We start from the raw sequence: 26,058 nt of genomic DNA, 5'->3' as shown, positions 1-26,058 counted from the left end.
ATATGAGGGGAACCAAAAAAATATGGCGAGGGAGGGACAAAAGTTCAGGCCAGGATATGGCTGCCGGTTGTGGGGATGAAGGATACCCAGGTTGAGTGAGATGAGAACGGCTACTCTGGTTTGCCGAGGAAGTAAAAGGCAGGGAGGAGGAGAATGGCAGGGCATGAGACGTGTGTTTTTAGCAAGGGAATGAATGGCTCGCGAGGCCGTAAGTGCGTGCATTGCGAAAATGGTACTCATTGAAGATTGACAAAGACGAAGTAAAATGTGATGATGAGGGACTCACTATGAGACTCAGTGAGCCTTTCTCTGTGAGATGTGTGTGAGATGGAGGTGAGGGAAACGGTAATGTCCAACTCAGGTGCCTCGGCTAACGTATCTTGAGATGCCTACCCACCTTATGAGCTGTGAGATGAGGTGTGACCACAAAGGCGACACAAGACTAGACTTGTTTGGCCAATGCAACGCTAACAGCAATATTCAACACGACAAAAGTCAACAAGATGAAAAAGACGAAAAACCAAGACGCGACTTGTGCTACGTTTGTGAGAGTGGATGATGCGATGCATGAAGTAGTCATTAAACTCGGGTTGTCTGCAAGTGACGAGTGTGGGGGAGTCCCCTGCTGCGGGGGGGACGCCTTGGGAATTAGTTGGGTTGCATGGGCCTATGGGAGGCACCCGTTTCCGTTTGTTTCTGCCCCTACGGATACTGGACCCCGAAAAGGTAAGGAACTATTCACTGTACTGTAGGGATTGAGGTGGGATAGTTCCAGGTTGGGCCTGAGAGCCGAGGCATGTGCTTTTGGAGCTTTCGGCCGCCCAAGGAAATGTTTCCCGTGACACTCTCTGACGGTTCCCCCCCGGACGGAACCTTGGGTGTTTGGCTCGAGGGGTTCCAGGTTGCTCCGTCCAGTCCGTTCCGTACCGTTCACATTCCTTCCTCCCACCATAACCACGCGCAGCAGCAACCATTTGGGACTTGCTTTTTCCATTGCTGTTGCTTTTTGCCTTTCTGCGCACTACACCATTTTAACTTCTTGCTTCTTCTTTCTCGCCTCACCTTCAACAGCTGTTGTTCTAACTTAATTGCGTCTTTCCAGAACTCGCGCGCGTAACCCTTCCCCTTTACCTCTGATACCACGACTATTTTACAGTACGTTCGTCATTGAAGCCATCACCGTGCACACGCACTTGGGCGATTGGCAGTCTGCCCAAGGTTTCGGCTTTGGCACGTGCTAACCAAGAGCTACTCCAGTTCGGACCAAGCACATTTTCCAACCACCAACCACCGAGGAACACACATCACACATAAACATAAGCAAGCACGCACTATTCGTACGACCACGATACTAGAACGACTACACCCTCTCCAAGGCCTCGATTCAAGTAACCGACACAAGTCTCTGCTGGCGTCGCTCACCTCTCCTATCAGGCGCCCCATCGCAGCCACTCACCACCACCATCCCGTCTCGCGATTATGGCCTCTGCCGCGACCTCGTCGTCGCGGCCAGGCCCGACAGCAGCCTCCCGTCCCTCGCAAACATCGAGCCCCAGGCCCTCCGCAGGCGGCCCTTCCTCTCGGCCGCCGCCCTCGCGCAATAGCATCACCGATCCCATTCTCCGAAACACCCTGCGATACACAATCTCCGCCAAGGAGTATGCCACCCTACACAAGTACGTCTTGTCGCGCTCGCGGCTGCTTAAGAGGGCTGCACCGAGCGTCACCGCTGTCGAGCGCATCGTCGATGGTGACAAGGCCGCTGTCGCAAGGCAAGGAAATGCTGCTCCCGCTGCTCCCGCTGGTGCTGGGGCTGGTGCTGGGCGAGCTGTTGACGATTATAATGCCCGCGCCGTGCGGCATTCGCTTCGCGTATTCTTGGGGACAGCCATGGCGTTGAAGGGTTGGGCTCTCATTTCTACCAAATTCCTGGGCGGAAAGCCAGAGTAAGTTGCCACTCCGATCAATCAAACAGGCGAGAAAGACGGTATGCTGACGATGTGCCTTGCACACTTCCAGCCCTAATGCCAAAAAGCAACCCCTCCACAAGTCACCAACCCTCCGACTCTCCCTCTCGCTTTCAGCTATCCTCCTTCTCTACCGCATCCTCTTCCGTTTCCTCAACCGCCTACGAGCGCACCTACTCGACCCATCAGCGGCGCCCTTCCGCCAGCGCAACCCGCGCACAACTGCGACCTTGACGTCCCCCTTCGCTCCGGCCATTGGCGCGTCTCTCGCTGGCGCATTCCTCGGCGTGTACCCCGCGCAGCAGTTGCGCGTCACCATTGCCATTTACACCTTGTTCAGAGCCCTCGAATTCGGCTGGAATCTGTGTGAAGAGGAGGGCATGATTTGGGGCTTCAAGAACGGTGGAAAGGTCAAGAGGGAGAGACCCTGGTGGTGGGGCAGCTGGCTCATCCAGCCCTTTGCCTTTGGACAACTGCTTCATGCTGTTGTCTTTGACCGGGATTGCTTCCCTGAGGTAAGGAATGCTGATGATCTTTGTAGTTGGGAAATGCTGACCCCTGACCAGTCATACGGAAACTTCATTTTCAAAAATTCAACAGCGTACATTCACCCCAGGCCAAACGACTACCCATCTCATCTCAAGTGGCCCAAGGCCATGGAGATTGTCGACAACCTTGCCCAGATGGCAAAGCTGAACTGGCCGTGAGTCTCCCTGAATATGTTCATAAAACCGCCTTTTCTAACAACAGCAGACCCTTTGTATCACCAACTCTCTTCCCGAACAAGGAAACACTGCCACCAACGCTCAGCGCTGTTGCACCTCTCACTTCATCAGCGCATCCCATCATCACTTCGCTATCATGCGCTACTCTTCATCCGTCCGACCCATCTTGCCTTCGGACGTACCTCAACTTCTGGCTTGGTTCTTTCCCCGGCCTCACCAAATTCTTCCTGGTCATTTACTCCGTCATGACCTTTGTTCCGCGGTTCCGCTCGCTGTATAATGCTCCCGTCACAACCTTGCAGCGTGTTATTGCCAAGTCGTTGCGGATGAGCACCTTCTTGACCGGTGCCATCTCCACTGCCTGGGCCAGCATTTGCTTCTTCCAACAGTGGTTCCCTCGCACATTCCTGCCAACTCAGAGGTTCTTCTTTGGAGGCTTCCTCGCCGGTCTGTGGGCGTGGGTGGAGCGCAAGAGCGGACGTGGTGTCTTCTTGTACTCGGCCCGCGTGAGCGTTGACTCTCTGTGGAAGGTCGGCGTCAAGAGAAGGTGGTGGAAGGCCATGAAGGGCGGAGACGTGTGGGTCTTTGTCATGGCGCTGATGCTGACCGGTGTTGTCTACGAAAGAGACGCGAGGGCTGTCAAGGAGGGCAGCTGGAGAAAGGGCATCAGCTGGGTCCGGGGCGAGGGTTTCAAGGACTGGAGCATCGAAGAGGAGTCTGAGGACGAGACTCTGTTGGAGAAGACCGACTAGAGTGCGGTGAGCGATTCTGCCCTGCCGTCGACGCCGCCTACGCCTTCTGGCTCGCCAGAGCATTTGGCCACGCAGTATCGAACAACCCTTCAGATGTGGGTGGAGGGGATGACGCGTGATTTTGAGTCGGACATCAAGCCTCCGATCTATTCTTCGCCTTCAACGGTCTCGAGGAGCGAACTAAGTACAATCGAGGAGGAAATCGACGATGAAGACTTGCCCTCCAGCTGGGGCGCGCCCTTATCATCGTCATCACTCATGGAAGTGAGTATGAATGAGAGCACAGTACTTTTGTAAATGAACCCTGTACGCTTCAGTGTGGCTTTAGTCATGAGTCCATGGCGAGCTTGTTATCCTTGACATTCATATTATATCAATGCCGACGTGCCCATGCTTAATGGCTGTTTTAAAACACCTCCCTAATAATGCAAACTTTGTAATCGTTTACATATGCTTATTATCGTACGAGTACACTCTCTTGCCCTCATTTCTGTGTGTATGAAGTAGATGTGTCCTTCATCAAAATATCTAGTGAAACGTAGCGTCTAATGAGATTTGTCTTGAAGGCTTATTACAATAGCGAATGTTCTGACTAAATGTAGCTGTGGTCTATACCCATTTACGAGCCCATTCTATCGCATTGCCGCTGGCCATGTAGGAACGACTGACGAAACCATAACACCTGTCATTTTTGACAGCTCTCGAAACTGCTTTACACCGCAGTGGAGGACACACGCTCATGAACGGAAAACGAGCCGTACTTGCCACCTTTCCCTCTTGAGCTGTCGGACCCTGTAATGACAGTCCCAAGTGCACTCTGCTCCGACATGGGCACATAATCGCCAAAAAGCTCGTCCATCTGCTCGAGCGTACGGCCCGACGTCTCGGGGTAGAAAAAGTAGTAACACAGCGCCGCGACGACGTTGAAGACGAAAAAGACGTAAAAGAACTTGAATCCCACGGCCGTGAGGGCCTGCGGCGAAAAGGAGACGAGGACGAGGTTGATGGTCCAGTTGGTAAACGTCGTGAGCGCGTTGCCGAGGGCGCGGATCTCGAGGGGGAAGATCTCGGCCGGGTAGACCCAGCTTATGATGCCCAAGGGCGTGAAGAAGAAGCCAAAGACAAAGTTCATGGCGACCATGCTGCGTAGTTGGTCTGCGTTGGAGCGGTCTAGGTACTGGAACTGGACGGCGTTGACGAGGAGGGCGGCGGCTAGGCCTACTGCTGACGCGATGAGGGGTCTTACGCGGCCTATGTGGTCGAGGAGCCAGAGGCCGACGGTGTTGTATATAATCCCCAGCGCGCCATTGATGCCGATGATCATGAGCGAAGTCTGCGTTCCAATGCCTAGGAGTTCGTAGATGCGGGGGCCGAAATAGTTGATTACATTAATACCCGAGAGCGGGGAAAACGCCTGGACGCCGCAGCCCAGGAGGAGGCGTTTCCGCCAGGAGGGTTTTGTGATGATGGCCTTCCAGAGATTGCCGTTCTCGCGCAGGGCGGACTGGGTGCGGACGGCGTGGCGGATCTCGTTGTATTCCACGTCGACGGCCTTTTCGTCGACGCCGACGCGGAGTTTGTCGAGGCTGCAGCGGGCTTCGGCGTAGCGGCCCTTTTCGACGAGCCAGCGGGGAGATTCTTCGAGGAAGTAGATTCCTGTTGCGATGATGATGCCGGGGATGCATTGGAATGCCAGTGGGAAACGCCCTGATGTGGTGTGTCAGTCACATGGTCCTTCGCCGTTCGCCAAACAGGTTCAACACCAGAAGAAAAGCCTTCACGGGAAAGGGAGCTCGTAATGCTGCAGAGGGGAAGTATCAGAGGGGCCTCACATGAAAAGTCATTCGTCACAAAGGAACACCCATAACCCAACCATTGCGCAACCAGGAATCCCCAACTCAGCATCCACTGCAACAGACCCGACAGTTTCCCACGATGTCTCGCCTGCGCGAGTTCCGAGGCGTACATGGGAATCGTAGACGTCAGCACACCTACGGCCGTCCCGCCGACGAACCGCCCAACAATGAGAGCGACGAGATTCTCCGACCCGGCCTGGAGCGCGGAGCCCATGATGGAGATGAGCGAGCCGAGGAACACGGTGTTGCGGCGGCCGAGCCAGTCGGAGCAAATCATGTTGATAATCGTGCCGAGGATGGCGCCGCCCTGGAAGGAGGATACGATGCCGGCCGCGACGGCGTCAGAGGGGTTGAAGTAGGATTTGAACGTCTGGAGGGCGATTGTGGAGGTGATGATGCCCGAGTCGAAGCCGAAGAGGAAGCCGCCCGTGGCCAGGAACGCGGCTGACCAGATGGTTACATGGCGGCCCATACTAGCTCGAGACTATGGGTAGTGGGTAGTAGTTGTGAATGTGACCACACTGTTTGATTCTTCTTGAGAGAAGAAAGTTGGTGTGTGTTGTCAGTTGTCTCTGATGTAACCGGTTCCCTGAAATGGGTAGCTTGTATGGACCGGACGGCGTGTAAGTGAATCTGTATCATGCGAAAACGGCTCCAGTTGCCAACGTTGTATCTTGGCAACGGCTTGTTCTGTCTACTCTTCCCCACGAATGGAGACAACAGAAGAGGTGAAAGCAGAGAAAAGAAGAGAGAAAGACAAAAGAGATCTAGGGCAAGACGTATGGGAATTCGGATGCATTTCTAGAAAGGCCTGTGCGAGAGCTGGGTATGTTCGGAACGCAACCTCCCAGCTATAAGGTAGGTGAATGACGGCGGGAAGTGGCGGGCGGGAGCTTATTGCGTAAGTCGTCCAGTCTTTTGTCTCCCCTTGAGAAGAAAGAAGAGGGAGGTAGGGTAGGCAAGCGAGAGTGAGAAGGAGAGAGAGGTGTGAGGTGTGAAACTTTTCGCGATAGGATTTCCCAACATAGTCAACGTTGAACCGACGGCCGTTGAGCTGCGAGATCTCACGCTTCTGTCTGTCTTGCTTCAGTCTTTGCTTCCTTCTACGCACTCTGTAGCAGGACAAGGTTAGAGTTCCCGGTGCCTTTCTCTCTCTCTGAAAGCACCAGCGGTCGGTATTCCTGCAACCGCACAAACGAAAGACGCGCAACGCAAGTCCGTTTCCTGCACTTCCCGCCCCGGCTCCCCGCCGCTTGAAACCGTCACCAAAACGTAAATCTTGCGATGATTATCATATGCTTTTGTGATACCTGTCTTCGGTCCCCGTCCCGGTCAATCTGTCCATCTCTATTGTGTCCCGATCTTCTTCTCACCTTTATAAACTCACATGTCTTCCCGACTTTCATTCCAAGGTTCTGTTAGCCAAGGTATGGACTCCTTTCCGGCTCAAGATGTTTGGGGCTGAGCCAACCCCAACCGCTTTCCCGTCCGCCCGCCGCTCCGGGGATGGATGGATTGTCAAATACTTTTTTGGCCGTCGCTGGCATGCCGCACCCTGTCTTGGTACCCCAGCTTGCCCAGTATTCTACCCGTCTCCCCATGTGGTTTTTTCCACACTAAAACATTGTACTAAAACATTGATGTTTCCTTGTCAAAGAGGCTGCTCTTCAGACGCATGGACTCGGGCGAAAGAACGGACGATGACGCACTTGGTTTTCCGGGCTTTTCCTCACTGATGGGGATGGAGGGGTAGGGGGAGCTTTTGCTTCGCTGCTTCGACACAGACCATCATGTCCCGAAATAGGTGAGGAACGCAATACTCGCCGCATTGGTAATCAGAGTTGGAGCATGACTCTTGTCATAGCTTCAAGTTCGGGCAGCTCCATGTTCTACTCGTCAAATCGTTGATTCATGTACTACCTCAAGGTCGGCGGGGTTATATATACAGCCGAACCGGAAAATCCGCCAGGTTACTGTCACAGCTACATCCTAGCTCGCGTTTCCCCTGCTCCATTCCTCCCCTCCAGCTCGCAACGTTTCTACGCGCTAGGCTCGGCCCATTCGTAAGTGGAAGCTTGCGGGACGCCAAAGTTGGGCGTGCCGTCCGCGTTGGCGGTGATGGGCTGGACCATGACATAGCGGTTGTCGTCGCACGCGCCGTTGGCATTCGCCGTTGCGTGGAAGGTGATGTACGTCTCCGTCTCGTCGGGGCTGCGGAAGAAGCTGTTGTGGCCCGTACCAAAGTTGCCGTTGGCCGCCGTCAGCTGGCACCCATTGCTCTTTGTCCAGGCCGAGGGGGAGGACGGGTCGGTGACGCCGTCCCACTCGAGCAGGGCGACGCAGTAATCGGGCGTCCAGCAGTAGTTGGCCGAGTAGGCGATGTACGTTTTGCCGCCAAAGTAAAGACCGTAGAAGCCTTCCTGGACGGGGACCTCGCTCTGCTCCCAGGGCTGGTCGGGCTGGGAGATGATGGTGATGTTGGGCGAGGCGGAGATGTAGTCGTCGTTGAGCTTGCGGACGCAGGCGGACTGGTGCGAGACGCCAGTCATGCAGGAGTAGACAAAGTAGTTGCCCCAGTCGTTGAAGCGGACGACGGTGCCATCGAGGGACCAGTCGTCGGTGACACGGCCTGCGTAGGACCAGTCATCCCAGGGAGAGGCGCCGCCTGGATACGAGTGTAAGCATATGTCCCTTCTATTGACTTCATGGCATCACAACTTACCCTGCAAGACATGCATCCTCTGGCCATCCAAGTTACCGTCGTTGCCGGCGGTGTAGTAGAGGTACCATCTACCGTCAAAGTAGTGGATTTCGGGAGCCCAGACGCTGCAGCATCGCGTCGGGTTCGAGTCGGAATAGATGACCTTGGGCGTGGCCGTCTTCAAGCCTTCAATGGTGGTGGCACGCGCGAGTTGGAGGTTGGTCCACTCGGTCGAGATGAAGTAGTAGTACCCATCGAACCACGAGATCTGAGGATCACCACCGCCGGGGTTGCGGATGGGGTTGGTATAGGCGGCAGCCGAACCGAAGAGGCTGAAGAGCCCCAGTGAGGCGGAGACGATCTTGGAGAAGATCATGGTGTGTTCCGGGTCGGTGGACTTGACTGCAAGATCGTGCCTTGCTTCAGGATACTACATGATGCCTTCCGACGGGAGAGCTTCACGCATCTTTATAGGTCCTCGAGTCGTAACATCGGCGGACACGAAGTTGCAACGAGACTACCGACATCATCAGTTTCCCGAGCGTTCCTGGGGTAGATCCACGCGGGAAGGTATTTCGGTGGCATGGTTGCGGTCCCCGGTGGATGCTGTCAAGACATGCTCAATCGTAACTGGAGCGCTTTCTTCCACATGTCGAAAGCTGCTCGAGTCAAGACGAACAGCAAGGGACGATCCGGCAGCAAACCCAGAGTAAACCCCATCAATCAATCCATCTCGGTGCTCGGTTCGGGAAAGACAACACTCAAGATGCGGAGAGGCCAAGACCTGCTAACGGGCGAGGGCACCCGATGTCGACGTCGACTACCGGTACCTTGCTTGAGAGAGGTTACACCGGATTGGCGCGCGAGAAAATGAGAGCGACGGGCGGCGGAGATGGCGGGGTAATAAACGAGAGAGCTCGCACTAACTTCTAACAGACGAGCCAAGATTCTTCTCCCTCCCTCTCTCTCCAGACTCTCTCCAGTTTCTCTCACTTTGGTCATGTTGTCCGGGGTTTGGAGCCACCGTTGTCACCTTAATCTGTGGGGTTCGTCCGGTCATTGTCACCGAGGAGGCCTGCGAGAAGCCCCGGCATCTCCCACATTGTCGTTGTTTACCCCGTATTCGCCCAATCTGTCTCCCATGTCAATGAAGCTCGAGTCTCGCGCCGAATCCACTTCCAAGTTTCTCCGTGGGCGCGTGATAGTCCTGCCCCGCGTATCTGTGTCTCGTCAGTGGTCACCCAGCCTCTCGAGGCGGTGCACATGCACGGTGGTTCCATCGTGAATTCTTTTCCCAAACATACTTCTATCAAGCGCTTATTGACGTCACAACCCAGCTTGAAGTCTTTGCCATGGCCCTAGCCTCACCCATTTACCTCCTGCTGTGGTGCGCTTATAGATACAGAACTCAATGTGATTCAATTGAAAGGAACATGTGCTATTTACGAAAGCCATTACAAGGATAAACGGAACTAATTGCAGTCCACTATGCTTGGCACCGTGACGATCCTCAGCTACCTTATGCGACAACTCTCTCGTAGCCCCGAGGCTGTCGCGAGGCAAAAACGCAGCACATGGTAAAGTAATTGACCGTCCGATTGAACGGCTAGATAGATTGGTCGCCACGAGGTACGAGTAAAGGCACTCCAGAGCTCCGTCAAGCTCTCCTGACTCTGAACGATCGATCCTCGATGTGATTGTTCAACTGTGTGAGGTCTTTCTATGACGGTGACTACGGAAGCAATTGATCGCAGCAATCGCATGTGTAATCGACTGTAATAGTCAATTTGAGCCCGGATGGCCACTCGCATGGGGCGAGTAAATGACCCCTTCAGCCGTCGACGCTAGGTATCTTACTCTCTTTTCCTCAGTGGATGCAATCGGGCAGAAGTAGTAGCCCTCGATAATTGATAGACTTGTTTAACTACGCTCTCCCTAGTATCCAATGTTTTCTTTCGGAGTCTCAAGTGCACTAAATGCGAAGCTGTTCTTGTTCAGCGACTTACAACCGTGGCAAGGCACAATGTCTGGAAACTGCTGAGCTACCCAGCCTCCAAGATGGCCCAAACCATAGGGCTTGCCCTTGTCCGCTATGAGCCCCGTCACATAAACAGAAAACCATAGATCTTACTGAGAAAATGTACTGTACTGCTTGGCAGCATTTGGGATCTGATGTTTGCTGAGAAAGCCATATGATTGATATGACATTGCCGCTGTTTATGATGGCCGCACTAACTTACAAAGCAAGGTCTCATCGCGATTGGTAGACTTGGGGTGACTCCTAGCGGGGATTACCTCATCCATAGAGCTATGTTACCTCAAGCTGTTTACACCAGTCATATGTATGATTTTGATACAGAGCAGATCCTCGGCCTAGGGTAAGGTAGGTAGCAACAAATAGGCAGTGGAATCCGAGGTTGAGAGAAGGAAACGCTTGAATGGATGACGAATGGCAACGGTACGAATCCATAGAACCAGGTATCGAACTTTTCCGTAAATATCAAGATGAAAAAGTCACTAAGGGGCGTTGGTTACGAGCCGGAAATTTGAGCAACAGACAAGCCCCATGGCGAAGCAGTGTCATTTGACTGAGACATGTCCTCACAAGGATCCATGGAATTAACAGCAAAACCATACCATACACAAGCAACAAGCTTTTGAAAGGAATGCATTCGTCCAAGTAAGTTGACAGCCGACGATATTTCGATCACTATTACTTTCCGTCTTGCTTTACCTGAGACTCTGGCGCATTTGCTGGGCAAATCACACAGGACATCACATCCAAAGCATTGAATACCTCACACATATTATTGCTCGAACCCCAGACTAGCACGAGGACACGATTTTTGACATGGCACCAATAGCACTATGCTCAAGTTGTTGATGCTACTCTGTGTTCGATATGAGCAGCTTTCGATTCTTCAGTGTTGGTCTCAGCCCTGGAATCGGATCTTGTAATTGGCTAGTGCCGGAATCTCGTGGTGACTGCATGGAACTGGTGAGCTCGCACGCTAAGCCACATGGGAAGAAATTAGATCTGAGACATCGATCAGCAAGATTCTCTCAAGGTGAGATGTTTGCCCTAGCTTTGATCATGATGGGTGACACGCAGCAAGCCAGCTTCCGCTCCCGTCTCTCATGACACGATATAAGAACCTTGCAACATGTGAGTGTCTCTGACACCTCTGATTTGGGTGCGTCTGCTGAAAATCCGATGGGTTTCGGAATAGTAGTACTGGTGGTGTCGTCACTTCAAGATTTCATTGGTCTCTTGGCATTGGGGGATCTTCGAGTCTAGGACATATATGGAAGCGGTCCTTTGTTGTCTGCGGTAGATCAACGATCAACGCATTTGTAGATATCTGCGGGAGGAACTTTGGGAAGAGTTTTATGTCATCGTATCTTTCCAACTCTATCAAAGAGCTTAATAATTGGCATTCCTCGCAGTCGTGGCTCATGAGCGAAGCTCAATAGTTCAACTCAAATTAGTACCAGCTATATCAACATGACATCTCCGCACGCCAATCAAGAAGCTCTCAAGATCATTCTTACAAAGTTGAATCGTCTCGAACTTCGCTTCAATGAAATAGACGGCAGGCTAGGTGCCATTGAATGCTCTGTGGTATCTGACACCAGCACAAACCTTCCCAGCAGCCCAACGGCTCGACAGTCCGTGTCAAGCTGTACATGCACCCTCAGCGATATTCCTCAACCGCTATTCCAAGAGAATTACAAACTCCGGCAATGTTCTGCTTCGACATACAGAGCTTCGGTTGATAGACTACGCCGTCGCTTCGAATTCGATGCTTGCTCTGAGATCGCCCCAAGAATCTCCGAGGAAGAAGTCGTCTCTCCAGAATTCGATTTAGAGGAGATAATCGACGGCTACTCCGATGCTCAATCCGTATCTGTCTACCCGTCACGCTCGGTATCACGGTTTTCGTTTGGTCCTCGCGAATCGAGGCCGAGTCGCGATATTCCCGATATTCCCTCTCTACGATACGAAGACTTGATGGTTCATGCTGAGCAGACTTCGTACACGGAGTCAAGTAGACGGAGCAGAAGAAGCTCAGCGACCGAAACATTCTCAGAGACATACGACTCGCCTAGCACGGCTGCGACCTCATTTACTCAAGGATCATGGGCTGGCAGCAGGCGAAGCTCGACTGCGGGCACTTGCAGCAAAAGAAGGGATTCACTTCGACGCGCCGGTACCCTAAAAGTCAATGAAGGCCCAAAGACAGAAAACAGAAACATAGACGCTCCCACGGGGATGGAACAGGACCCGCCTGTTGCTACAAAGACAAATTTCATGAGCGCTGGGGAACGAGAAGACGTCTTGCGTGTTTACCAGAAGGCACAAAAAAGGGCTAAGGCATGCGTCGCTTTTGGCCAAAGGTTCATGTACAGAATAGGGAAACGCATGGTGAATATGTCAGCAATTGGAAAAGCTTGATTGTTCAACAGAAAAGTCCAAAACATCATGCGTCAGCCATCCTGTAGCAGTGACCACGTCGAGGGATAATTCTTCGGCAAGTAGTTCGGACCGCGACCCCGGAGCTCATCAACTTTGGCACTGCCGGCGATACTGTCAGAACGTTTGTGTTCCTTCAGAGACAAGCGCTACCCTGCTTTCCTTATTGTTCGTAAGAACCACGACTGCAGCAAGCGGACTCAGCGCTTCAGCATTTCCCTCAAAGGCTCGCTTGCTCTCGCATACCTGCTTATTGAATTGACCAGTCAGAGCAAGATATTACAGCGAGGAAATGGGAAATGGATTCTGTTTCCATTGTGATGTTCCATGGCATGTCTCGACAAAAACTCTAAATCGCGCTTCAAAGACCTTTCTCTTCGGATCCCGCGGCAATCAACCAAGCAAAACCCAGGCCGCTCGTCGTCCCTATCAAGCGGGATGATCATTCGCCCAAACAAATCGTCTGAGCGCAGCATGGAGGTGGCATTTGCACGGTTGACACGAGGCCAATCGGGCAGCAAAAGTGTAATCAGTCCAATGGGCCGTACCGAAGTGGTGGTGTGAAGTCTGAATGTACTCTGTCTTTCATTTCTGCGGGGATCTTGGCCATGGATTCGACCCCCTCAAGGAGCACGACCTGCTGCCCAGCCTAAAATAAGTTTAGTTACATCGGTGGCACGTAACCTGCAAGAGGGCTTGATTGAACGTCGTTGACTTACGGCAAAATGATGAATCATATGGCAATGAAGCATACTAGCGGCAGGGAAAGCGATCTCGTAGCGAATGACTGTCCAGTCCCCAGTGCTATTTCCGAGTCTGCAGCCATCTCGATTAGGTGGGTTAATGAGATTAAAGTGCTTCCCCATGCCGCCCTCGCGAATTGCATCCTCGACTGTTGGCCACGGGAAGCCACCAGTCCCTGTGCCGATGACGAAAGCCTTGTTGTTGTGCTTGTGGAATGGATGTTGAGATGTGACATTGGCGCCGTTCTCGAAGATGATGTCCACAACGGTGCCATTCTGAAGCGCACCACCTTGAGTGTTGTCTCCGTAGGTTGTCTCGCCACGTGATTCCTCATCCCACAGCAAGGGTGGAAGCTGTTGACGGAACGCCTGGTGAGGACCGATGTTTAATGCCCAACTACTGGGGCCCGTCATGTTGACGAAGAATTTGACGGTGTTATCTGCCTTGGGTGGAGGAGCCCGCACTGGGTAGGGTGCAAGCTTAGTCTCGTCCATGGCTACAGATGATGACGAGATCAGGGTTCCGTTGAGGTGAACCCAAGGCTTCGTATTAGGGATCTCTTGCTTCAATTCGTTGCCTTGGTCAGCATAGCGGAGAATTCCGAAGCCCTGAATGACCTGCTCTGGACGAAGCGATGTCAATCTTATGGCATAGTCCCCAGGCTTCTGATTAAGGCGTACGAGAATGCTATGTATATCTTGTCAGCGGTCCATCGTAAGGCGAGGCCATTCTCACTTAGAAGGTTCCTCACCTAATGCGCTCTCCAAGATTGCAATTGGCAGCATGGACCTTCTGAGGATGCACAAACTCTCCATCAGCGGCAACGACGTAGAACTCATGCTCATCCACGCTGATTTGTAGCTCGTGGTGGGCTCCAGAATGAATGAAGTTGATCCAGATCCATTCTTCGCCGCTGTTAGCTTCGAAGATCTCTAGATCAGCAAAGGTCGGCTGGCAAGTCTGTTCGTTTGCGAATTCCTTCTGACCATTTTGAGGTAAACAGCCAAGAGAGTTTCTTCCTGGGCCACCCACAGAATCAAGCAGTTCCCTTGGATGGCACACCGTCCTTCCCTTGCCGTTGAGAACGATTGAGTTGCTGCACCATGGAACGATACCAGTATCCCGGTACATAATCAGCAAGATGTCCATGGGCTCGGCATTCCAGTCACTGATGACGACGTGCTTGGGATGCTCCTCAGCTCGCTTCATGCCCTCAATGTCCCTTGGCGAGGATGATATCAGCTCGTAAGGTCTTGGCCTCCATGCTGCAGGTGCAATCCAGATCGGTCCTCGCATGCCATCGGCAAACGCAGGTCCGAAATGGCCATGATAGAAATAGCTTCCATACTGTTGCTGAACTGTGAAGCGGTACGTGTAGGTATCTCGAGGTTGGATGGAGTACTGTGTCACACCAGGGACTCCATCATTCCAGGGCCGGTCGATTTGGTAGATGCCATGCCTGGTTGTGTGTAAGTCCAGGTAGGATGAGAGGCCACAATTGTGGATTGGCTGGGGAATACATACCAATGCATGGTCGTTTCAAAGGCGAGCTGGTTGTCCAAGAACACCTCAACTTCGTCGCCTTCCTCCGCTTCGATGAGGGGCCCTGGTGTCTCATTGTTGATAGCAAAGACAGGTCGGCCATGTCCGTCCCCAACATCCCATTTGTTCGTAATAGTAAAATTATACCGCCTCGTATGAGCTGTCAGGCTCACACCGGCGAGCAAAGACAAGATTGCACACTTTGTAAGAGCTGCCATGGCTGTCTTCCTGGTGCGAAGAGAAGCAGAGGAAATCACTCGAAAGACTACCCAACACTCTTCTTTACGGTGCCCAACTTGTCCTCTTTTACGGCGTTCTTCCCGGGCCGGACTCCTGTCGTCCAGGTACCCCTACAACCATCCGATGCAACCGTTAGAGTTTACCGAGTCAGGGGTACCAGCCCGCTTTCCCGCAACCTAGCGCCACGGAAACCGTTCAACATGCTTCCAATCGGTTGGAGTTTACGGAGTGCAGGCGGAGTATCACTTTAGAGTTCAAACAGCATATCTGCCCCGTTCTTCGAGGCCTCTACGCTCGGCCGAATGTCCCCAATTATCGTGAGGCTCCATACAGATCGGTTGCAAACCCCTGGCAGACCTCAAAGTGCCGAATCATGATCAACGCAATGCTTTACGAAACAGGGTCGTGCCCCTTTGCCACAACACCTTTGGAAAAGCTACAACGTTGCAACTCACGGTCCGAAGGACAACGGGGAGACCTAGCGTCTTCAAAGGGGCGATGAGTAGTCAGAAATCTGACTACCGAATTATAAATCTGACTCAGGACGGGAAAGACCCCAGGAGATGTCATGTCCTAAGTCCGCAGTCGCCACGGCCCCCGTGGTTGTTATTGTCGAGCTGCCCAATCCAAATTTCTTTCGTCTTTCCCCGATTCCCCCGGCTTAGAAATTTCCAAGCTCAGCCCGGAAATGGAATCAAAACAGCAGTTACTTGACCAAACACAACTCGGCGTTTCTCGAGAGAAGTCGGGGAACCGTTACACTCGAAATGTTTGGATCTCTGGCTTGTCCACGCTATTGCTCCTCGCCCTTACTGGGCTGTGGAGGAATGGGTACCCGCTCACGGGGCTGTTCGGTAGCTGGGGCCGCCACGACCCCAGTGGACAAGACAGACTCATGAGAGAGTACACGCTCCAGTCTGGAGTGAGATGGATGAACCCAGGTTTGAGCCAGGCGTACGATCAGCCCTATGGAAGTAACTGACATGGAAGTAGATGGCGGTCGATGGAGAGTCATGTTCGTTTGCAACGGACAAACGCCTTGCCCCACGCTGTACGCTGAAGAAGGCGATCTTGTCGCGTTGACAGTCAAGAGCGATGTCTATGCTCAGTCTTCCATTCACTGGTCAGGATCTCCCCAAGTTTTACTTTACTTTCTGCTTCCATATTGACCCATCTTCAAAGGTCCGGCATTGGACACAAGGCGTAAGTGTGAAAGCAAACCCAGCAATGTAGCTCAAACTGAATAAGGTAGAACACTAACTCGGCCGATCATAGAACTGGAAGCTGGAATGACGGTACCGCCGGGATATCTCAGGTTCGACAACACCTAGCGGCTCAAATGTGCAAAGCTTACACTGATGTGACAGTACCCTATTCTCCCTCGCGGCAACTTCACAAGCGTGATTGACACGACTGGCTCGTGGGGTCTCAACTGGTACGCTGAGCACACAACTGCTGCGTCTGCTGATGTAGGCCTCTTCCTTCTCCTACCTTATGTCACACACTTCTTTCGTATGCTTGAAGTCTCCATCTTTTAACATTTCCTCTTTACCTTCTCCTTTTCTTTCCAGTACGAACTTTCTTCACAACTGCCAAAATACACCAGTCTGACTTCGAACGCAAGGGCTTGTATGGTATGGTCTATGTAGCGCCAAGCCCATCTCGACCTCGTCCCTACCGTCTCATCACGAAAAATGACATCGAGCTGCGAAAAATCATGGAGGCCGAGAAGCAAGTCCGACATCTCGCTATCAAGAATCACCAACACCGGGACACAGGCTGGAAAATGCTCCGCATGCGGGCTGAAGGGTCGGAGTTCTATTGCTATGATTCGATCCTCGTCAATGGTAAGCAAGTCCATCCCCAGCAGAGCTTTCCACCACTGACTTGGGCTGTGTCTTGTAGGAAAGGGCCGTGTACATTGTCGTCAACCGGGATACGAACAATTGAACGGACATCGCTTGGATGAGACAGGCTGCATCCAACCACCTGGTCTCCCGGAAGAATCATGCACACCAAGTGAGGCGGACTATGAGGTTTGTGATGTCTGCCTGTGATGGCGCGTCAGCTATGAATGATGCTGATCACAACGCTAGGTCCTTGAGACGGAAGGCAGAGAATACATGATGTTGAACCTGATCAACATTGGTTTCGAGCACTCCGTCATGGTCTCCATCGACAATCACAAGCTGACTGTAGTTGCGAATAATGGTGGTTTCGTTGTTCCCGAAGAAGCCGATGTAAGTCATCCCATTTAACCCTTGCCATCCTTTGACACAGAACTTACAACACCTGATAGTCTGTCTACGTGCCCAGCGCTGGAAGGCTTACCGTTCTGGTGAGACTAAACGCGGAACCTGGAGACTACGCCATGCGCATCTCATCCACAAGCCAGATGCAGAACCTACAGGCCTACTCGATCTTGAGATATCCGGTATGTCTACCATTCTCATGATCAAGAATATTAGCTGACACAGCAGACGTGGTAGGGTAGCCGCAGACCCATCTACGGCCAGCCGATGAAGGTTTCACAGCCAGGTTCAATCGACGACATCTGTGTTTTGCCTGATGGTTCTACAAACCAGGGCTGCAAAACTGTCAATGGCCAATTTCTACCGCCTTACCCTGCCACGCCACCTCCTTCGGCCAAGGGTTTGCATCCAGAGAGAGCAGACTTCACGTTCCATCTCGCTGCCGGATCTCAAACTTCGCCCACGGAGGCTCATGTGCCAGAGTTCTACCTCAACGAGAAGCCTTGGCAGTTATTCCGCTCGTCTTTGATGCCTCTTCTATTTCAGGCAGCCAACGGGTCTGGTTCTCTCGGATCTCTGGGCAAGCCCATTATCGAAGGTATCCCAATTGGCTCCGTTGTTGATCTCATCATTGAGAACAACCTGAACGACACGGTTCCACTCTACAAGCATGCCGATCCTGCCTGGTTGCTTGGCGCGCAGCCGAACGCGAGGTTCTCGCACAAGAGCGTGAAAGAGGCTCTTGTAGGTCGTAGCCACCTATCTAAGTCCCTCAACCTCAAGGACCCGGCTCTTGTCACAGTCCATGACCTCCCTCCTCTGGGATGGAGTGTTCTACGATTCAAGGTAACAGCGAAAGCCGCGACTATGATTCATGCCGTGAAGCTTAGATATTTCGCGGTAAGTAGCTTGAACCTACCCTTACACAAGTTTTCATTTTGGTAACCAGGCTGACAACTTTGTGATTCTTAGCTGGGCATGTCTGCGCCGATCATGGAGGGCATCCTGAGCAATGACCCTGCAGAATTTCCCGAATCAGCCATCAATCGCCCACATGTGGAATTTGAGCCGAAGAACGATGGTGTATTTGGCTAGACCATTCTGAAAGCGTGTAGATCATAGAAACGCAAGGTCTGTCGCTTATCTTGTCTTGTTGGTCATTGGAAGTGTAGGCCGGTCACTTTCGGATCACGCCGAGTTGCCGTCCGGTCCGAACGTGGGATGGCAAGGATGGTGCGAAACATCGGCAAAAGTTGAAACGGCAACATGACCTAACCAGAAACATCAACACACAAGAAGAAAACGGCGCAACCGATGCTTTGAGACCAGCTATTCAGGCTGCTCTAGACCTGGCAATATTTGAGCATGCGCTGTTTATGGAGCAATGTTAACTAGAGTAGTGTACTGCTGCGCTGTGTGCTATTTGATGTAATTTGGTTTTTCTATCCCAACTACCATTGCGATGTGTGAACAGAGTTCATCAGATCTCTAAGCGAACAGACCGAAACCATTGTCGTCTGAAGTTCATCCCTGCTGGAACAACTAGCTCACGTCACAGCCGCAAATCTGCGATAGTGCCCCTACAGAGTCATTGACTCTGCCCTCGTACAAATTACCCGTCTTGGCCTTCTGGCGTTGCATCTAGATTCAACACCTTACGTTTTGCTGTTCTCGAGGCCTTCGTTCACCATATCTTCCAGTTCTAGTTTGTCTTGGCAGGCCCAAGTAGATGAAACTTTATTTTTACTCTACTCAGTAACTCTATTGCACCTACCTCTTCGTCAACGCCAAAATGTTAATCGCCAACATCGCCTCGGCTCTGTTGCTCTTCTCCGGGCTTTCTGCCGCGGTGCCAAGCCCCATACTTCCGCAATCGAATGACAACATCCTAGAAATCCGCGCGTCGAAGGATGTCAATCCGGCAGCCGTCACTGGCACTACGTGCACAGACAAGAACGCGTAAGTCTACATCCATACTTAAGATGCGCAGGAAGCCGTTGAGCTAAGGAATTATTGTAGCAAGATTGACACCCACGACATGAACGTCGCTACACTGGCTATCTGCGGCGGCATAGCAGGGTCCATCCAGAAATGCGGCGGCGCCCCAAAGAGCACTACGGGTGTATCAGGAACCGCGAAGTTCACCCTGAATCCGACCGCTTCTGGAGCCACGATCAATGTATCTAAAGGCCGCTGGGAAGGATGCATTCGGGCAGCGAGAGCAACATGCCCGAGTGGTAGTTTTGAGTCAACCTGCAAAGGAGGCGCAAGCACGGGTGATGTGGCCTTCACGCTCACTAATCCATAAACTTTGTTGTAATAGAATATATCAACGACATCAACTGGTATCACCGAAGCAAACTTGAAGCATTTCGCACCGAATCTTTGCTTACCAGCATGATATTCTTTGCTGGCTCTCCGATCATCGTGAGCTTGTCCGAAATATCCATTTGCTGTACACCGCGGAATATCGGCGAAGCGGCCATGTCGTGCTATGTACACCCAACTCTTTCTTGGCGCTAATTTGTGCTAGCGATGTCAAAGTCTGCTCGCAACTAAGGCCAGAAACAATGCCGAATGACTTTGGTTGTTAATGTCTCGATCAAATACTTGAGTCATCAAGTCTATCGCTATCTTGAAATCTTTGCGGCGGAATACAGCCGTCTGGTTATAAAAACATCTCAAAAAAAGCACGGCGGTAACTCCAACTTCCATCTGACAGACTTGATGAGGTGATAATGCAGTGCTTTGGCACCTCGCCTTGCTGAAATATAAGATCTCACATGTCCTTTTGTTCTCTCCATCTCTGTTTTCTGGAGAGAATTTGGAAGTAAATTCCAGAGCTTTCTCGAATTCTTGGTCCATTGGGGTGCTGAGATGTCTATAAGCAGCGTTGATATGTATTAGGAGGACAAAAGTAAATAATGCCCGCACTTCAAAGTTTGTTTAATCAAACGCAAAGCGAAAATAATAGCGACATGAGGTGCGATATTGCGGGATGCCGAAGGATCAGACCGCATTTAGGGACCATATTTTGGAAATGAGGCGAAGATCAAGTTCTGCCGCCCCTTTAACTCGCGCATCTTGGGAACGAGAGGTCTGAGTCAAGCCCAGGTGGCTAAAAGAGCAAAATATAATAACATGTTGACCCAGGATATCGAAGAGATACTAGGCGTCTGTAGTTATTCTTCTATTGAGGCCTTTCGCTCCGACAGATTGTGTATTCATCAGGCCTAATGTTCGTTGACATGAACTTCATTTCAGGATCTTAAGGATGCGTCACAATCAAGCAATTGGGAAACAGATTCTGGTAATGATGAAACTTCATCGAAGTTGCATGTTTAGTCTGTCTGAAAATCCCTATTACTATTGTCTAAGTTGGGCACCTGATTGCCGGGATTCCTGAGTTTTAGATGCTTGCCTTAGCAAAGTAGAACTGAGATACCAACTTTCAGTCTTGCCAATTTAAAGTCATTTACATACAGGCCTTGGCACAATAGATATAAGGACCGAGAGTTGGGGCCATTCAAGTTGCATCGCACCGTTCCTGCCGACTTGGCAATCTTTGAGTCTCAGCAACCTTCGATATCAAGCAAGCATTTTGACTGAGTCTTTAGCTTCTTACGTGAACCAATATGCGGTCTCATTAGAAGGCACAGCATTCTTCGCCGACTTCTCTTTTCTAGTTGAGTGCAAAGAAATTGAGAAGGAGAACACTTTAACAAAGTTCCTTTGGTGAAGATCCTCTCCCACAACCCGTAGCAAATCTAGCCCACATTGGAGGGGCTCTGTTGGCTGACATGACTCGATGAAGTTGAAGTTGGCATCACTACCTACAGTGTTCGTGATCAGTCGCCATTCTAGGTCCAGTAGCCCTTTGGCCCTTGAAAATTTCGCAAGTCTGACATCGATTGATGGACTCTTTGTCCTCAGTCAAAGTGTTTCATGGTTGGCTGGAAAGGCTTCCTCCTACTTTCGATTGAAGTCTGCTTGAGTTGCTGCTACTGTAGCATCGAGCACCACTGAAATATGACTAAAACAGCAGGTCAAAGTCACAGATGCGCTCAGGGGCGCTGGGTGGTGCCGTGTCACAAACGGTCGATCGTATTGCGATGCGATAGCGAAAGGGCCAGGCAGAAAATGGGGAAATAGTCGCCTTTGTTACGGATACCATTACCCAAGAAGTCGGGAGTGTTGTGTAAACTAACCATAAAGGCTCAGGGGAAGTTTCCGAGTACTTTAAATCACTTTAAATCACTTGCGGGTATATTGCCGCCAATCATGATGGAGGTCAGCAGGGAAGCGTGTCAGAGAATAATGGGGTCCGTGTGTGATCTTTTGACTAAGGCATATTCTGTCAGCGTTTAGCGAGTGGCACGTTACGGAATACGGGTCCTTCGGTTGCGTGGGATGAAGCCATCGTCTACTTGTAGATGTCCTTGGGAGGGGGCACCTTGACATCCGGAGAGAACGAGATCAGCGTCATTTTGAAGTGGAGGATTTGACGGGGAGAGCCAATATTGAAGTCATCGGCGTATGCGCCCTCTACTCGGGAGTTCGGATGAGACATCTCTGCTCCATTTCCCCTTGGACAAGTAGATGTGACTTATGGTAGCTCACTTACTTTAATCCTACAGCAGCGAGACGCCTGACTGGGAACAGATTCGGTTCATTTGACAATCTTGAAATCCATCAATCATGAGATTCCTACTCAATCTGTACCTACCGGGTCTAGAGTAAAGACTAGGATATTCTTTTCGAGGTGATCGATGCAGGGAATAACACGAATAAGGCCAGCGAGGGGCCAATACGCATCGTTGCTGATTGGTGTATTCTGCCCACCGTTTCATCGCAAATTGCCAACACTTTCTTAGAAACACTCCATCGAGCCCCCATGGACGGGCCCAGTCTCAACTAACAAGGGCCACCGCGTTACGCCTCTCAACACCAACTGCAAATTGTCTGCACGCAGTAAAGGATTTCGCCCTGTGGACCACTGGACTGTGACCAGGCCGGACTGTATCCGTAGATCACCAGGTCACCGTGTGCGTGTGTGTTTGCCTGCTTTGCATCATACGTCTTGGCTCGAAGAGGAAATAATCCTTACCAGAGAGTCTTGGCGAAGTTGGCGCTTCTACTTACAAAAGATGGCGCCCCTCGATCGCTTGGACTGAAGAAGGAGTAGTCTCCGATCAAGTTCTCATCTATCTCGATTTCATTCTTTGCAAGAAAGCCTCTGTCTTTCTTCGTTCGCTCATTTGTTCATTCGTTCATTCGCTCTTTTCTTCAACGTACACATACAACAGGTTGCCCAAGATGGCCAGGTCAAACCAACTTCTCTTCACAATCTTCCTCGCCATCACCACCGGCATCCATGCGGCTCCTCAGGCAGGCGCCCCCAAGGTAGTCGCGCGTGCTGAGCCCGCCGAATTCGAGGCCCAGACCAAGGCCGGCCCCGGCGGCAGCGACTTCAAGGACTCGGCCCACTTCCGCGTCTACGCCGGCGGCAGCTCCGCCGATGATTCCCTCGCCATGCTCGAGGGCGCATACGAGTGCTTTGTCAACACCCTCGGCTGGCGGTCCTCTGGCCTCTCGTTCAACGAGGGCTCCGACAACGGCCCTTACTACAAGACCAACGTCTACTCCGTCTCCAAGCTCGACAACGCCGCTGGCGTGATGCACTCAGAGTACGAGTCCGGCGCCGGCTGGCTCGAGGTCGTCGACACCTACCTTGCCACCCCAGGCGTCACCGTCCACGAGTACGGCCACGCCCTGCACTACCATCAGCGTACCTGGGTCGACCAGGAGCGCACCGGTGCCTGGTGGGAGACGGTCGCCAACTGGGTTGCCGACACCTACAACACCTCGCCCCTCTGCGCCGACGCCCGCACCAAACACAAGTCCCCCGAGGGCCGCACCGAGTTCGAGGTCAACAAGGTCCTTGGCGACTCTTTCCAGGTCATTGTTGACGGCACCGTTGACTCTGGTAATTACTACCAGGCCTGGCCGTTCCTGACCTACCTCACCAACAACCCGGACAACATTGCCGGCCTCGGCAAGGACACGCTTCACCAGATGATGGTCCAGTACGAGGCGAACAGCAACGAGACGCCCCTCCACACCCTCAACCGCGTCGCCAGCAACACCACCGCCGGCGAGATTGTCGGCAAGTACTGGGCTCACATGGCTTACGTGGACATCGGCCACGACCAGGCCCAGGAGATCTTCAACCAGGCCAAGGACAGCGTCAACTTTGCCAACGTTGACAAGTCTGGCGACGGCTACAAGGTCAAGTCCGCTCGCGCCCCCCGCTACATGGGTGCCAACATCATGCCCCTTACGACCTCCGGCGGCAAGGTCGACGTCAAGATCACCTCGGCTGGCGAGTTCACCGCCCACCTCGCCATCAAGGGCTCCAGCTCGGTCCGCTACGTGCAGCTCGCCAACGGTGCCGGCTCCGCTGAGATCGCCAGCGGCGAGGAGGCCAGCTTGGTCGTTGCCAACACCCCCAAGACTCTGATCCAGTACAACGGTTTCCAGCTTGCTAGCAGCGATGCCAACAAGGGCCTGGACTACTCCTTCACTCTGACGGGCGCCACCGTCGCATAAGCGGCGAGAACGAGCGTGTGTGCTGTGTATCATTTCATGTACCATATTTCTCTTCTCTACATACTGGTAGCCACTGGACGAGGGCATGCATATACAGACCTTTAAGATACCACATTTGGTTAAACTCGCTTCCCGCCATGTGTGACACATTGTTCCCAAACCGTGACGATCCGAGCTGGTTGAGAGCACTGGCGCATGGGTCAGAGCCATGACACGATAGTAGCCTACGACGATGAGCTGACGAAATCCAACTCTTTCAAGGTCAGCGCCGTAACAACAATGGCGGCACCGACAACCAAGGCCATGGGACGTTGTATTAAGCTCCCGACCCAACTTCTTGGTTTCTCGAACACGTTGTCCGCGGTATCCGTGGGAGCCAGCCTAGATTTTCTGCCTGCCGTGGCGTTGATGTATCCTAGGGACCCCAGCTGGACAAAGCTTAAACGGCATATATGAATGCAATAAGATGCGATTCCGCCGAGGTAGTCTGCTCGTGTTTCCGGCATTGCCATGCTGTGTGCTATGATTGGAAGAAGTCTGAGTAATACCATCGAAATTACATTCGCGAGGAGGATCTTTCGGAGCAATGGTGAGTTTGACGTCGTGCGGCCGTGGAATCGCATCAACACGGCAGTATCGTAGAACAGCTCCGTCGCCAGGCCGGCGTAGATTAGATAGAGAGGTCTTCTTGGGCCCCGGCCAATGAGAAAGAGACCGAGGGATGAGAGCGAGAGGACATGATGGGTGACGTATTCAGGGGAGTAGCTGAGAAGTGGCAGCTCGGAGGTCCAGAGGATGGCTCGAGAGGCGAGGCAAACCTTGCCATTGGCGGTGAAGGGGCGGTCGAGCCCGAATATCTCGGTGGCGGAGGTTGTGTCATTGTATGCGGCGATACAGATGGTTGTTGTGATCAATGTCAAGAGAAAACCTAGCGGGAAGACAAAATAAGGAGCCAATTTGCGATGCTTGTCCGTCTGCAACGTCTTGTAGAAGTTTGGGTTTGCTCGTTTGACTATCTGATGTGCGCACCGGTTCGCAAGCTGATAGGCAACTAGGCCCGCGACGAAAAGTACCCAGTCTGGGACGGCCATGATGGTCGGATTACTCTGGTGCGAGGTATCACAATGCAGAGGGTGTCGACGATAGCCACGAGGTTTTATATGGCAAAAACACAGTGGTCGCGACAGTGAGAGTCTGCGACATATTGGGCCCGTTAGCTTGCTGACTGACATCCCTCTATCGGGCCTTCATGAGGTAGAAGCTTCGTGCAAGTCAGCCAACATGCGTCTTGCTGCCTTGTCCAGCGATAGCCGACCAGCGCCGTTGATAAGATATAACTGGCATCTCACGTAAGCCTCTATACGGCTGATGTGCCTTGCAGATATATTGCAGCATTCACAGTCTGTATGAGATAGCCGTAAAGAGAACAGAGACCACGTGCTACAATGCGTCAGTTTGAGTCGCAATTGGCCAATCTCAATACAAAAAGGTTGATAGCGAGGATGGGTAGCCAGCGGTTGGAAGATGTTATCCGCTCGAGCTCTCCAACATGTCATATCATGGACCGAACCGACTCCATAGCCAGTGCTGAAGCCAGAACTCGAGCGGAAAGCCCCAGGGTCACGGCACTTCCAGGTCTCGGCATTCACATGGGGCGGCCGTCCGATCCGGAGGTGGACCCACGGGGCCGGCGTGCCGCATGTCTGAAGGCAGGAATCTGTTGATTATGTTGAAAGTTTGGGACGCTAGAGCCTATCAATAGAGCACCACGAGGGACTGTCGATCTTGGCCGGCGTGCCATGTTCCCGTGATGCGGCTCATTTGTAGGGATTGCGGGAGTAGTGTTAATCTCGGGGGATTCCTTTGCCAGCTGGACAAGGATGATAGAGTAGGGATGGCTCTCAAGGCGATGCTTCAGTTTTCAGGTGATTGAGGTTGGAAGAGGAAACGAAACAAAGAAGCCCCGGGTCTATCGACGTACGGAGTCCATATTGGCCGTACCCATACGAATACTCGTACAGACAACAGAGACTGCACCCTATAGATGTGAAGAAGTCACGAAGAGGGAAAGACGTCGTGCCGGGTACGTACCTGATAGGCGCCGTCCGGGGATTTCGGGTGCCGTTGGGAGGTCAGGGGAAAATGGGAAACCTGAGGTTGCCAGGTTGGTAAGGTGGGCTGTGGTGCTAATTTAAT

The 26,058-nt window shown here is 52.3% G+C and overlaps 10 protein-coding genes across 10 annotated transcripts; 5 read left to right on the top strand and 5 right to left on the bottom strand.

The window, feature by feature from the left end:
• Window positions 1-1,479: 1,479 nt before the first annotated feature.
• On the top strand, window positions 1,480-3,444 carry CPAR01_00558 (uncharacterized protein; the record flags this gene model as incomplete). Its single annotated transcript, XM_060484849.1, has 4 exons — window positions 1,480-1,946; window positions 2,020-2,482; window positions 2,534-2,670; window positions 2,721-3,444. 4 exons carry the CDS (start codon window positions 1,480-1,482, stop codon window positions 3,442-3,444), a joined length of 1,791 nt encoding a protein of 596 aa, XP_060355706.1.
• A 146-nt stretch (window positions 3,445-3,590) lies between these two features.
• On the bottom strand, window positions 3,591-4,098 carry CPAR01_00557 (uncharacterized protein; the record flags this gene model as incomplete). Its single annotated transcript, XM_060484848.1, has 2 exons — window positions 3,591-3,766; window positions 4,068-4,098. 2 exons carry the CDS (start codon window positions 4,096-4,098, stop codon window positions 3,591-3,593), a joined length of 207 nt encoding a protein of 68 aa, XP_060355705.1.
• A 58-nt stretch (window positions 4,099-4,156) lies between these two features.
• On the bottom strand, window positions 4,157-5,772 carry CPAR01_00556 (uncharacterized protein; the record flags this gene model as incomplete). The annotated part of the gene is made up of 2 exons (XM_060484847.1): window positions 4,157-5,151; window positions 5,277-5,772. 2 exons carry the CDS (start codon window positions 5,770-5,772, stop codon window positions 4,157-4,159), a joined length of 1,491 nt encoding a protein of 496 aa, XP_060355704.1.
• A 1,567-nt stretch (window positions 5,773-7,339) lies between these two features.
• Window positions 7,340-8,377, bottom strand: CPAR01_00555 (uncharacterized protein; the record flags this gene model as incomplete). Its single annotated transcript, XM_060484846.1, has 2 exons — window positions 7,340-7,965; window positions 8,023-8,377. 2 exons carry the CDS (start codon window positions 8,375-8,377, stop codon window positions 7,340-7,342), a joined length of 981 nt encoding a protein of 326 aa, XP_060355703.1.
• A 3,129-nt stretch (window positions 8,378-11,506) lies between these two features.
• CPAR01_00554 (uncharacterized protein) lies at window positions 11,507-12,457 on the top strand (the record flags this gene model as incomplete). Its single annotated transcript, XM_060484845.1, has 1 exon — window positions 11,507-12,457. One exon carries the CDS (start codon window positions 11,507-11,509, stop codon window positions 12,455-12,457), a length of 951 nt encoding a protein of 316 aa, XP_060355702.1.
• Window positions 12,458-13,004: 547 nt separating this feature from the next.
• On the bottom strand, window positions 13,005-15,111 carry CPAR01_00553 (laccase TilA; the record flags this gene model as incomplete). Its single annotated transcript, XM_060484844.1, has 4 exons — window positions 13,005-13,124; window positions 13,195-13,906; window positions 13,971-14,678; window positions 14,744-15,111. Coding segments are annotated over 4 exons (1,908 nt in total), but the record flags the coding sequence as incomplete, so codon positions are not given.
• A 578-nt stretch (window positions 15,112-15,689) lies between these two features.
• On the top strand, window positions 15,690-18,348 carry CPAR01_00552 (uncharacterized protein; the record flags this gene model as incomplete). The annotated part of the gene is made up of 11 exons (XM_060484843.1): window positions 15,690-15,942; window positions 15,995-16,124; window positions 16,184-16,204; window positions 16,277-16,316; window positions 16,369-16,513; window positions 16,573-16,848; window positions 16,907-17,037; window positions 17,098-17,241; window positions 17,301-17,435; window positions 17,491-18,153; window positions 18,226-18,348. The coding sequence occupies 11 exons, from the start codon at window positions 15,690-15,692 to the stop codon at window positions 18,346-18,348; spliced, it is 2,061 nt and encodes a 686-aa protein (XP_060355700.1).
• Window positions 18,349-19,045: 697 nt separating this feature from the next.
• CPAR01_00551 (uncharacterized protein) lies at window positions 19,046-19,561 on the top strand (the record flags this gene model as incomplete). Its single annotated transcript, XM_060484842.1, has 2 exons — window positions 19,046-19,212; window positions 19,273-19,561. The coding sequence occupies 2 exons, from the start codon at window positions 19,046-19,048 to the stop codon at window positions 19,559-19,561; spliced, it is 456 nt and encodes a 151-aa protein (XP_060355699.1).
• A 3,008-nt stretch (window positions 19,562-22,569) lies between these two features.
• CPAR01_00550 (uncharacterized protein) lies at window positions 22,570-23,862 on the top strand (the record flags this gene model as incomplete). The annotated part of the gene is made up of 1 exon (XM_060484841.1): window positions 22,570-23,862. The coding sequence occupies one exon, from the start codon at window positions 22,570-22,572 to the stop codon at window positions 23,860-23,862; it is 1,293 nt and encodes a 430-aa protein (XP_060355698.1).
• Window positions 23,863-24,086: 224 nt separating this feature from the next.
• On the bottom strand, window positions 24,087-24,953 carry CPAR01_00549 (uncharacterized protein; the record flags this gene model as incomplete). Its single annotated transcript, XM_060484840.1, has 1 exon — window positions 24,087-24,953. The coding sequence occupies one exon, from the start codon at window positions 24,951-24,953 to the stop codon at window positions 24,087-24,089; it is 867 nt and encodes a 288-aa protein (XP_060355697.1).
• Window positions 24,954-26,058: the final 1,105 nt, after the last annotated feature.

Source organism: Colletotrichum paranaense, assembly GCF_030867605.1.
Source record: "Colletotrichum paranaense strain IMI 384185 chromosome Unknown Scaffold_1.1, whole genome shotgun sequence".
In the NCBI taxonomy this organism is placed as follows: Eukaryota; Fungi; Ascomycota; class Sordariomycetes; order Glomerellales; family Glomerellaceae; genus Colletotrichum; species Colletotrichum paranaense.
This window is presented reverse-complemented; position numbering and strand designations above follow the sequence as displayed.